Source organism: Cavia porcellus, unplaced genomic scaffold (genome assembly GCF_034190915.1).
Source record: "Cavia porcellus strain 051 isolate PalLab524CR breed Dunkin Hartley unplaced genomic scaffold, mCavPor4.1 scaffold_4, whole genome shotgun sequence".
NCBI lineage: Eukaryota > Metazoa > Chordata > Mammalia > Rodentia > Caviidae > Cavia > Cavia porcellus.
The window spans coordinates 18,165,535-18,177,822 of record NW_026947487.1 but is presented as its reverse complement, the minus strand read 5'-3'; the positions used below and the strand labels follow the sequence as shown (position 1 = coordinate 18,177,822).

At 29.3% G+C, this 12,288-nt stretch overlaps 1 protein-coding gene across 2 annotated transcripts in view; it reads left to right on the top strand.

The window, feature by feature from the left end:
* Positions 1-12,288, top strand: part of Klhl1 (kelch like family member 1) — a 382,405-nt gene that overhangs the window by 131,603 nt on the left and 238,514 nt on the right. For both annotated transcript variants that reach the window (XM_063246827.1, XM_063246826.1), the window contains exon 2: positions 2,724-2,906. In XM_063246827.1, coding sequence (XP_063102897.1) covers positions 2,724-2,906 — 183 coding nt within the window. The remainder of the gene's footprint in view (positions 1-2,723; positions 2,907-12,288) is intronic.

The window sequence follows — 12,288 nt, the reverse complement described above, 5'->3', positions numbered from 1 at the left end:
GCAAACCAAGACGATAATTTATCTAACAGATCAGATGACATTGGATAAAAAGTGACTTCTTTTCACATAATATGGGGGAGCTAGAAATATAAGAACTTTTAGAAAAAATGTAAGTGAAGCATGAAATCACAAAAAAAATTAGTCTTGGTGTCCAGCTTCTAGCTCTCTGATATTTAAAGCTTATTCTTTTAAGTTAGTTACAAATTTTCTAGAAAACATTCCCATCTATATTACATTCAAAATGGGCTAGTATAACTAAGTTAAAGAGACATAATATTGAAAGAAATTAGCCTTTGACTTTGAATGAATTCTTTTATGTACCATACTGTTTTATTTCTAGGTTCTTATGATCCGGCCCGTGGATCAATCCGTGGGGTGTACCTGGAGGGGGCACGGGGATTAAATAAACACATGGGGGAGACTAGAGAGAGAGACTGAGGCAAGTCGAGAGAATCCGATCAAGCCCCGTTTATTCCAGAAATGATCACATCTTTTATAGGCCAAGGGCGGGCTGGTGGGAACGGAGGAGGCTACGGGATAAATACAACAGGGTCATCATCACGTCAGGGTATGTGATGTAAGCAGGAGAGGATTATGGTTAATGTAGGCGGGTTCATTGTGCCCATAGGAGAGAGAGAGAGACGGAGGCAGCAATGGGGCTGTTGCGTGGCTCCCTACGTTTTAGCAGGTGTTAAAATCATATTATTTTATTTATTTTACTACTCATTTGAATATTGCATGTATTATAACTTGAATAGCTTGAAACTGAAGCATGTGAAATTATATTTTTGATAATTTTTTCTGAATTATGAAACTTTAATTTCAGTGTAAGAATTTCTGCCCCATATATTCCATTTAATTTGTAAATATTAATATGATAGAGCTCTTATCTTATACCTCTTTTAAACTAATCTGGAGTTGTTTTGAAAATTTTTCTCTATTATCTCAAATTTTAGACACTGTTGATGCATTCTGGGTACCATATTAGAAATATGAAGAGCTAGTTTGGGGATAGTCTTCATTTATCTGCCACTATCCAGTTCTTCCTCAGTTTTCCCTGGGTACCTGAATACAAATGATATGTTGATTTAAAAGTACACACTACAGTACATTTTGTGATTGTTTCATATGGTAAGGTGTGGAAAAAGTATGCTGCTCTTGCTACTTATTCTTGAGCCTAAGTTCCTAAAATATAACCCAAGGAATGACCAAATTCTAGAGTTGTAATTTACAAATCTGTGAATAATAAACATATAGTAAAGCAAAATTTGTATCATTTAAAATATTTAGAGAAAAATGTGGACAAATACTGTATATAATAGAATATATATGATTTTAATGGGTCCAGAATTGTTAGTTTCTCTGTAATTATTTTGGATTTCTATGTGCACAAATAACTTCTATAAATAATATCAATAAATGTTTTCTTATCTAAAATAATAGATTTATTAATCTGTATATTATACTAACAAGTATTTCTCAGAAATATTTTTAATGGACTGCATTCTGAAATTCAAAGAGGAAAAATTTTCAATTAAGTAATGTGTATGTGCTTGCAAAATAAATGTATTAGATCTTTATAAAATTAAAAGGTGATTTTTAATTAAGTTCAATTTAGTTAAGATTAATTTCCATTTTCTAGTCATAATTTTGGTTTCAGTTGCTAATATTGTGCTTGAGATTCACAGCAATATGCTAAACAAGTAGAATGACCTGTAATTTTTCTTCTATACAATATACTTGTCAAATTTTGTATTAATACAATGTTTTTGCCTAATGAAATAAGTTAGAGAACATTTCTTTTTATTTGCTTTTGTCTTTTAGGGATTTCTAAATACTCATTTACTTCTAAATTAAGAAGTAAAATTTTGATTTCAATTATCCTGTGACTTTTTAGTTGTTGGTCATCTTTAAGTTAATATCCTGTTAGTATATAACTGTGTGAGTCTATAGGGTAACAATGTGTAGTTTTCATACATATATACGCACTTACAGAGAGATCAGGATATTTAGCATATCTATCAACATGTTTATTAATTCTTTGTGATAAAATACTCAAAACCCTATCAAATAACTATTTTGAAATAGAAAATACTTTCTTTGTTGACTATACTCACCCTATTCAACAACAGAGGACCAGAACATTTTCCTCCTGTCTTACTATCATTTTATACCTGTGGATCAACCTTTTCCCTTTCTTACCTCCCTCCTCTGTTCTCTAGCTCCTGGTGACCAACATTCTGCCTTCTATTTCTATGAAATGAATGATTTTAGATTCCTTACATGAGGAAGGCGATGGATTGTTTGACTATCTGAGCCCTAGTAATTTCAGTAGAATAATATTCTTAAAGTTCATCCATATTGTTGCAAAATCCCATTGTTTAAATATACCATGTCTTTTTTTAAAACCCACTATAATTTCATTGTTAATTTCACAATAAATATGCTAAAAGTTAACTGTGCATATGTCTTTTTCAGGTTTATTAAATTAACATAAATACAGTGTATACTGAAATATTTTCTTGACACAAGAAATAAAATTTGCATTTCATTTATTTATTCTTAGAGAAAATACTTTGAAGTAAATTAAAATTTTTAGACTTGTGTTACCTGATTTTGTCATCTGGTAACTAATAAAGACAAATGGTAAATTTAAAGAAATCTACATGTGGAAAATCCATACCTTTCAGAAACAAAATCTTTTTTGTGTATGTTTTTTACAGGCTGTCAACAACCAGCCATTCACTGACACCTCAGAGTGATTTGGACTCCAGCAGTTCTGAAGAATTCTACCAAGCCGTTCACCATGCTGAACAAACCTTCAGAAAAATGGAAAGTTACCTGAAACAACAACAACTCTGTGATGTTATTCTGATTGTTGGGAACAGAAAGATACCTGCACATAGGTATAGTGATCTATTTTAACTGGATATATGCATTTCCATGTTTCAAGGTGAAAAATGTTATATAGATTGCAGAATACTATATAATTACAGAAATAAGGATAGACGTTTCTAAAACATCTAACACTTCGGTTGTTGCTTTTACACATTTGGGGTGCAAAAGCTATAACATCATTTTTATTCATTTTATTAAAAATAAAAGAAATATAAAATTCTTATTGTGATTATCTATAGACAAAAACTGTACTACTCCCATTTTTGTGATGCACAACAAAGCCATGTTAAAAAAAACTGTAATATAGAAGCATATTTCAAATTTGAAATGACCGATATTAGTGAAAATTTAAAGATAGTCAACTTATAGCCTGTATAGTAGGTTTCAACTACAAAACTTAACAGTAATATCAAAATTGATATTGACATCTTTCTTTTAAATTTACTAGAAACTCATTTGTGGTGTACCAGTATTATTGCCACGGAAATTATATTTGAAAGCAAATATCACAAACATTCCTCATGTTAACAATCTCAGATTACTTTAACTAGATATTAAATTTACATTGATTTTCATTGAGTTGATTTCTGAAAATTCATTAAATTTGAAGTGATTTCATACTTAGTTTTTCTAATGTGATTTGTTTGATAAAATAATTTAAATTTAATTTACATACTAATTTTGTTAAATAGGTGAATTAAATATGGTTTCCATGCCATTGCTTCCATAGCTATAGATTCAATTAAGTATAGATTAAAAGAGTTTTTGATAAGAACTATTTTGGTAATTAACATGTACATTTTTCTTTTCAATATTTTCTAAAATATAGTGGGGATCTTTAATTATTACATTACATTAGAATTGATAATTAATCTAGTAATCAGGAAATGATTTAAAATGCACTCTTAAAGAAGACTAGAATACATAAGTTGATAAATTCCAGTTATATATAAGGAATTTGAACACCTTCAGAATTACTGTAGTACCCCCTGGATTACTGAAAAGAATCCTGAAAATACTGATCAATGACTATATGTTGTAAGATTAGATCTAGATTCTATACTTTGATGTATGAATTGATAAAAAAACTAATGAATTGATAAAAGGATAAATTATCTCAGAATGGAAATATTTTCAATATTATTCCCTTCACTATATTCTTAATATTAAATGGTATTGTCTGGGTTTTATATACACACATATACAACACACACAAATACACACACACACACACACACCCTTATATGCAAGCTGTGACAACCTGGGCACTGAAAAAAGTCAGTACCTTGAAATGCTAGCCAAACAACATGTGGCATTTAACAATTAATCAAGGGCACCTTTGGACAAAACTTTTGGCTTACTACTACTAGACTTCTAGTATTGTATTATTTATTTTTATTTTTCAAATATTGTTATAAAATTATTGTTTTCAAAACAGTGATTAACAAACAGTCATTACATTTAGGAGAAATACTTGATATTTCTATCAGTTAGGAATCAGTAATGGAACAGATTTAACATAAGCTCTGAAGCTCATGATGGTCAAGTGCAGGCCAATATCGGAAAGCCAAAGAGTCTGGCGCAGAAGGCTGAAGAGTCTGTTCAGGAAGCCTGGAGGTGTCCAAAGGTGATTGCAAGATGAGTTTCTTGGAAGAAACTAAATCAATATTTCTTTCATCTTTCCCCTTCCATGTACGCTACAAGTCAATTGATTCCTGGCACACATCTGCAGGTGGTTCTTTCCTCTTTTACAAGAGGATCACCCAGACACATCTAAAATTGGGCTAAATAATCTGGTAGGAATTTTTTTTAAGTTGACTCTACAATAACCATCACAATTTTGTAATATTTTTGGCAAATGAGCAAATCACCCTTACCGATTTTCTAGAGAAATATTTTATTGTGTTCTTCAGAATAAAAGCTATTCTTGATTTTTGGGTTTTTTTTGCATGAGGGATCAAACTCAAGACCTAGTGCTTCTTAAGCTCGTCTGTGCTTTTAAGCTATACTCCTGCGTCCCACTCTTATTTTGTAATAAAAATTTTAATTTGTGTATGATTATATGTAAATAAAGCAGACTAATAAAACTAATCAAGGTGCCACTGATTAATTGTTGAGAAGTGTACTTTTTCTTAACTCATACATTTCTCACATAATTTTGTATTACTTTAAGAAAAGTCAACTGGAAAGTTTATTAACCTATGAAAGGTTCATTTCTTCATGAAAGTAATGTATGTAATTTATATTATGTATTCATGTTTAATTCACACTAATTTGATTTTTTCCTTGTTTGAAATGTTTATGAACAGTATATTTAGGAATTCTACCACACTCATATTTCACATCATTTTCATTATAAATTTATTACATGCTGCTATACTCTACATGGTGTATTTACTCATGCAAAGAGTTTCGTATACTGCAATGAGTAAGAAAAAATTTCCTCCTGTTTTGTAATATTCTAAAATGAGTGTATATTGCTTATTTATATCATTTTGATATTTTGAATATTTTATATATTTAGCACATATTGACTGACATTACATTGAAAATTTATCTGTATAACTTAAATAATGTTTTATACATTTTTCATTTTATTCATAAATAGGTGGAGGGATATTGAAGAGCAGCTTAAGAATCAAGCAGAGAATTATTTCAGATTTCACTAAGGAAAAGCTTGTAAAAGTAATCCTGTGATCAATAAAAAGAAAATACGGACTTGTTTACTTGGTTGTTTATGATTGATAATTTTAAATTTTTACTTTGTTGAAGTTAAAAACCAAGAATTTTAAAGTTATTGGCATTAAAGTCATTAATGGCATCCCAGTTAATTTTGTAAATAGCACTATAGGTTTCATAAAACTTGAGTACTAACTTAAAGAAATACTAAGGTGTATAAAAATATGTGGTGTCTGCAAAGAGTAGGTGTTGCTTTGAATAATTGCAGGTACATATACTTCATCATACTTTTTATCCTTTTACACTATGAAAAATTTATGTATAATTAGTTATTGGTTTAAAACAAATAGTCACAATGTGAGTAACAAATAACATAATGCATTTGAAAATTTTTCTTTTTATTATTTTAATAAAATATTCTCTTAATGTAGATGCACATTATTTACGGGCAAAATATATATAGTATTGCAGTCATTAGCACTGAAAAATCTAAGAATAATATAAATTTCACATAATATAAATGAAATTATGTGTACTGTATAAAGATGTACAGCTCCTTCAGGAAAGATATACCAAATTAATTTCTTATATAAGAAATTGCTAACCATTCATGAAGTTCATATATATTTCTAATTCAAATTAATTATGTCATCATTCAAAATTTTCAAATAAATTTCTAATGAATAATTTTTCCCATTAAAAAATCACATGAAATAATTTGATTATATTCTGTATATATTTTATGTTATGCATGTATTTACAACTTTATGGATGTTACAATTATCAATCCATCAAGAAATATTATGCCTGTATAGAGACACTAATTTAATACTAGTTTTTTTTTTTAACTAGAAAATTCTGAAAGGCTAGTCATACTTAAGATAACACTTCACTATACTTTTGCAGGTGAGACAATCAAGTTTCGGAAGTCACACATTTTTTTATACCTCACAGAAATTCTAAGATAAATACAGATTTCTCGGAAATAAACCAGGAGAATTGGTTATCAGCAAGAGAACCAAAATTTTGTAATGCAAATGTCCAAAATCAAGCATAGAGGATATTTGACAAATAAATAGGTTTTCTGTTTTCAAGATTATCATTTGAGGAAAATTAAACTGACAAAATCAATATTAACATTCAGATTGCTGAATTTTCAGTAGTTCAAAAAGTAAGGTATTTTTAGTGCCTTCTTTGTTTTAACATTGAGATATATTGAAATATGACTCAGCTTTTGAAAATTTCTCCACCATTAGTGATTGCTAATTGTGTCTACTAAAATTTTGTCTACTAAAAATACATGATTAGGAATACATAAAAGGAAAAATATTGCATGAGCATACTGAATAGGAAATACGTGCTTATTTAGAAACAGTATTATTCATATATTTTATATAAATATAATCAGTGAAGAAAGTTACACAGCATAAACTCAACCAATCTCATCTTAGGATAAAAAAATCCATATAGAAGGATGAAGGAGGGCTTGTGAATCTTTGTGAATATATAAACATATATTAGTTGCAGTATTTTGAAGAACCATGCAATGAATCTATGAGAAATGGAAATTTAGAGAATAAAACATTGATATTTGATGGGGACCAAAGGAAACATGTTTAATTTACTGAATATTGAGGCTTTCAAAATGTGTTTTATTCTATTTTCATGCTCTCTACAGATTTCGTATTCAATTTAACATATACGATTTCTTAGTATTCTTTCCTTCACAGATTATTTTACCTATATTGTGATGAATAATTGTACTTTAAAAGAAAGAGTCTTTGACTTACATAAGATTATTGATTTTTTCACTATATGTAGAAACAGAATCAGAGTTCAGATCATGTCAGCCTGGTTCCAATAGCCCATGTCTTTAATTATCCTTTTATATTATCAAAATATACAATAAAATAGATATTTTAGCTTAAAAAGCAGGTTTTCACATTTCTGAATTTTCAAAAGAATAAACAAATTTTTCACCGTGGAATACTATTCTTTTTACAAAATATTATTAATATTATTTATAAAATATTAGTGGTAATGTTACTTATTGATTTAGTTTTCTAAAACAGCAGGGTTTTAAAACTTTTCTTTTGTGAGAGATAGAGTTCATTACCTACCAAAGACATGGAAACTATTTTTTGTTTAAAAATTAGTGACATCCTGAAAATAATGCATTCTAGCTTAGTAGGTCATACCTATTAGCATATACTGAGAAAATACGTTTTACTTCTTTTACTTGTGAATAATTAGTTCACAAATTGTGTGAAGAATTATTTATTTCTGATGAAATTTTGACATAAAATCTTCAGTGCAATATTTACCAAGAGATGAAAAACAAATCATCTGTTTTAATGTCAGAAAATGTCATAAACTTGCTAAGAATAAAACATATTGGGGAAAATCTGAAGAGTAATTTTCAATAAAAATGTGTAAAATATGACTATTAAAATAATTTAGTCAACATATTCATCCAAAATATTCTTTGACTACAGTTATATAATAATAAACACTATAATATCAATTGCTATACATAAAATATTTTTGTAGTCACCAAGTCAGTGATCTACCACAAAATGAATGGAGAAAAGCTGACAAGTTCCTATTTTAGTTTTAGTAGAATGAATTCAGTAGAATGAATAGTGATTAAATAAATGGTGATTAAGTGAAATTTTTCTTAGTTTATTATTTTCATACTTTAAAAAATTAATTTTTTGATGTTTTAACTGATACAGTAAAAATTATGTATAGTAGTGGTATATGTGTGGTTCTAATGCATGCATACATTGTCTAATAATATTGTCTCATGTTCAAGTAACTTTAAGCCTATTTGTTCCCAAACATTTATTATTTTTCATGAGGAAAACATTCAAGTATTTCCATTTTTGTGAAATGTATGTTTGGCTATGTATACTTGCCATACTGTGCATTATCACACTGACATTTCTAACTCATAAGTTAATATTAATTGATGAATTTTCCCACATTCTGCCCTCTGTATATTAATGTTCTTTATAGTGCACCAAGAGCAGTAAATAATTGATTCTTTAAGTAGTATTGGAATAATGTATTTAATAACACATAACCTCTATGAAATACAGTGGAAAGGATTTACTCTTATGAGTAATTTATCCTGCTGTATGCATGTAGTATAGGTATTTCTCATCTAATGTTTTCCTTGTTTAACAACTCTTCAGATCTTTGACCAGACATAAGCCTTAGCACTTGGGATTAGAACTAACTTTTTTGTATAGTTCTCTACAGCTTATTTATAGAGTGTTAATGTATTCTTTGTACAGTATACCTTGTTTACATAGTACTGTCATTTTTACTGATTGTGCAGTACAGTTTCATAAAATAATGTTGTTATACATTGCAGTACTACATATAAGAAATGTGAAAATAAAGGCAAAATCATCAAGTTGAATTTTCCTTTGACCATTTCTGTTCTGAATATTATAATGTAAATACTATATACTATTCTTCTTGTAGCAACCAAGTCATTTAATGCCCTATGTGCAGGCACATAACTCTGTCATTAAATGAGGATTACCTATATTGATTCTTTGTGCTGGTTATATATTCATATAGATTATCTATGATAAGAGAGCATAACTCATGTTTTCATTTTGTAATATCTTCCATGAACTAAATTTCTTACTAAGTAGTTTATTATAGTTTTTTATAGCTTATAGTAACATTACAACAAATGTTAATATAAACTATATGTTATTAGAGAAGCTGACATGTTTTGGTTCATTTTCTTTGTTATTTGAATATTATTTTAATATCATATTTATATCTAATATTGATTTTCACCACTAAGGAAAGGATATTTCTGTATACTTCTTAAAACAGGTATTCCTCAAACACCCAGTAGTATTGGTCCATGTTTATGATGTATAAATATTATAAAATATGATGGGTCTTTTTTCTACTGAGCTTCCAAAATTCTTATGAAATTTAGAATAGCACATATAAAAGAACTATATTTCCAAGTAACTGGAAACTGAGATATATGAACTGTGATTTTATGTGTAAGATATAGGCACAATGAGTAGCATTTAGGATAGTATTTTGAAAAATTCTCAGAGAAAATGTATTGGAAATAATGCCAGCCTAGTATAAAGGAAATGGGGTGCTTTTTTTTAGATAGTGAGAGTAACATGGCAAAATGGAAAACTAAAGAATTAGTGTTTGTGGAAATTACACCAATAATGGTCTGCTGAAACTTGGAAAGTCCATATTAGAAGTTGGAGGAAATAAACCAAAAAAATAGGGCCGAATTTACTATGTTAGATCTTAAAAATGAGTAATAAAGATTAGATTTGAAATATTATATATGATTAGAAGTCAGTGTAGGTCTTTGAGGAAGATAAGAATAATGAATGACAATAACAATAACAATAATTTTAGCTCATATTGTATTGATTACATTCCAGGTTCTGTTTGAATTGTGTGCATGTCTTGAAGGCAAAAGAAATTCTCAATTTTCTAATCATTTTTGTAGAATAGAAAAAAGAGGACAGAGAAATTAAGAATTTTGTGCCAGTTATACACTCAACAATTGATGAAAATAGAATTCAAACCCAGGCAATATGAGTATAGAAGTCATGCTTTTAACAAGTGAAACAGGCTATCATAATGTAAAAGTTGCCTTTGAAATATGGTGCCGCTTTTATAAATGTATGAAAGACAGATCCGCATAAACGAGTTAATGATCTGTGAAACTGCTGCAGTTAACCCAGGTATAAAATGAGGACTACACGAACATAAAGAGATGAACAGAAATGTTTTGAAGAGTGCTGTTGTAGGTCAGCTTCCTTATTATTTCAACCTCAGCCTAGAATTTGGTATGTGTGATTTATAGAATTGTCCTTAGAAAAGAGAAAATAAGATTGATCATAAGAAGGGACAAATAAAGGACTTTGCTTCATCCCTGTGATCCAAGAACTTTTGAAGCAGTCATGTTAGACCTAAAGACCATGCGTCACATATGGCCTTGGACTGCTATTAGTAATGTGACTATGCAAGACTATTAACTCAGCATTGTTATGTGACTTTTATTGATATTTTTCTAAATTGCCTGCATGGTGTTTACATGCTGACTTTTATTCCTCACTGCCATTGACTGAGATTTGGAAGGTTATACACTTTGGAGAATGCACAAAGGAGAGCAGGAGCACAGGAACTTCCTGGAAATGGTACAGATGCTGTTGGGTCAAATGTGGTTTTGAGGAAAAGGAGTGTTTTGTTGTTGTTGGGTAATAACAATGTTGACTCTGAAAGTATGTCTGTGCAACAGCAAACTCAACTACAGAAGGAAATACGATTTCTGTGCCATATTTGATATAGATGACAGTGATTTCATAACTCCTACTTTTGGAGTTTGATACATATTCACTGCACTGATTAGGAACAGGAAACCATTAAAGAAAAATATCTTAGCCAAAAGACTTTTTACAGTTTAATCATAATGAAATGTCACTGAAATATTCTGTGAGCGTTTCCAGAGGCATTCAACATAGGAGGTGAAACTTGAAATCATCATAATAATAATTATAAAATCAGTGCACACAATAATTTGGCAACAGTGAATGGTAAGGCCCAGTAAAGAATCATGAAAGAAAAAAAAATCTCTGGCAATGAAAGAGTTAAAAGAGTAGAAAAAGGAAGAAAAATCATTCAAAGGAGAGCTGAGATAAGGAAGTCTGCACTACTTTAGCTAAAAAATGGATTTAAAGAAGTGGGAGGTCGACAGTGTCAAACACCATAATAAATTGAAGTGGAATTTAGGAAAGGCGGGCAATTTTATAAGGAAATAAATTTATAGTGACCTCAATAAGAGATTTTCCAGAGAGGCTGCATTTATGTGCTCATTTATACAGTTTTTGCTCCTGCTTCTCTTTCATTAATAGAAGGCAAACAGGTATATGTAAAACTTAAATTTCTGTTAGACATTAAGCCATACTACAATATAATTTAAATCTCATACACTACTCTCCACGGAGTACATTTTCATGTTTTTTTTTTTTCTGTTGAGCTAGCTGTATTTTACATTACAGTTTATAGAATAATTTATTTAATGATTTACAATTGAACAATACTGTGACAAAATATTTTGTTCTCTCTTTTGTGACTGTCCTGCATAGATGGTTCTTGTATATCAGATCAAGCTTTAGACTGTAACTTTATACTGATGCAATTCTTATTTGTGCCAGGCATGATGGCACATGCCTGTAACCCCAGCATTTGAAAAACTGAGGCAGGAGTATGACCATGAGTTCAAGGCCAAGCCAGGCTCTGTAGAGTTTGAGGCCAGCCTAAACTGCATAGCTAGAATTTGCCTCAGAAAAAATAGGAAACAATTTATCTGTAAGAAGTATATTTTAAAAAGTATATGTGTGAGATAATATATACATATATATATGGTTTATGTTTTTATCATAAGAATTATATTAAGTATTTTGGTAAAATAGATGACTTGAAATTAACTGAGAATATAATAAAGTTTGATGATGTCTTTGCTTTATTCTTTCAAACCTTGAAATCTAAAAATATTTGAAATGTCAGCTATTAAGTTACCATTAATTTCATATGGAATAAATTTAAATATTTCTGACAAGTAAGTATCCTATACATTAATATTTACAAAATAGTTAAAACCATAGATTACTTAAAACACTTCTTAAATATGTCATATATTTAAGA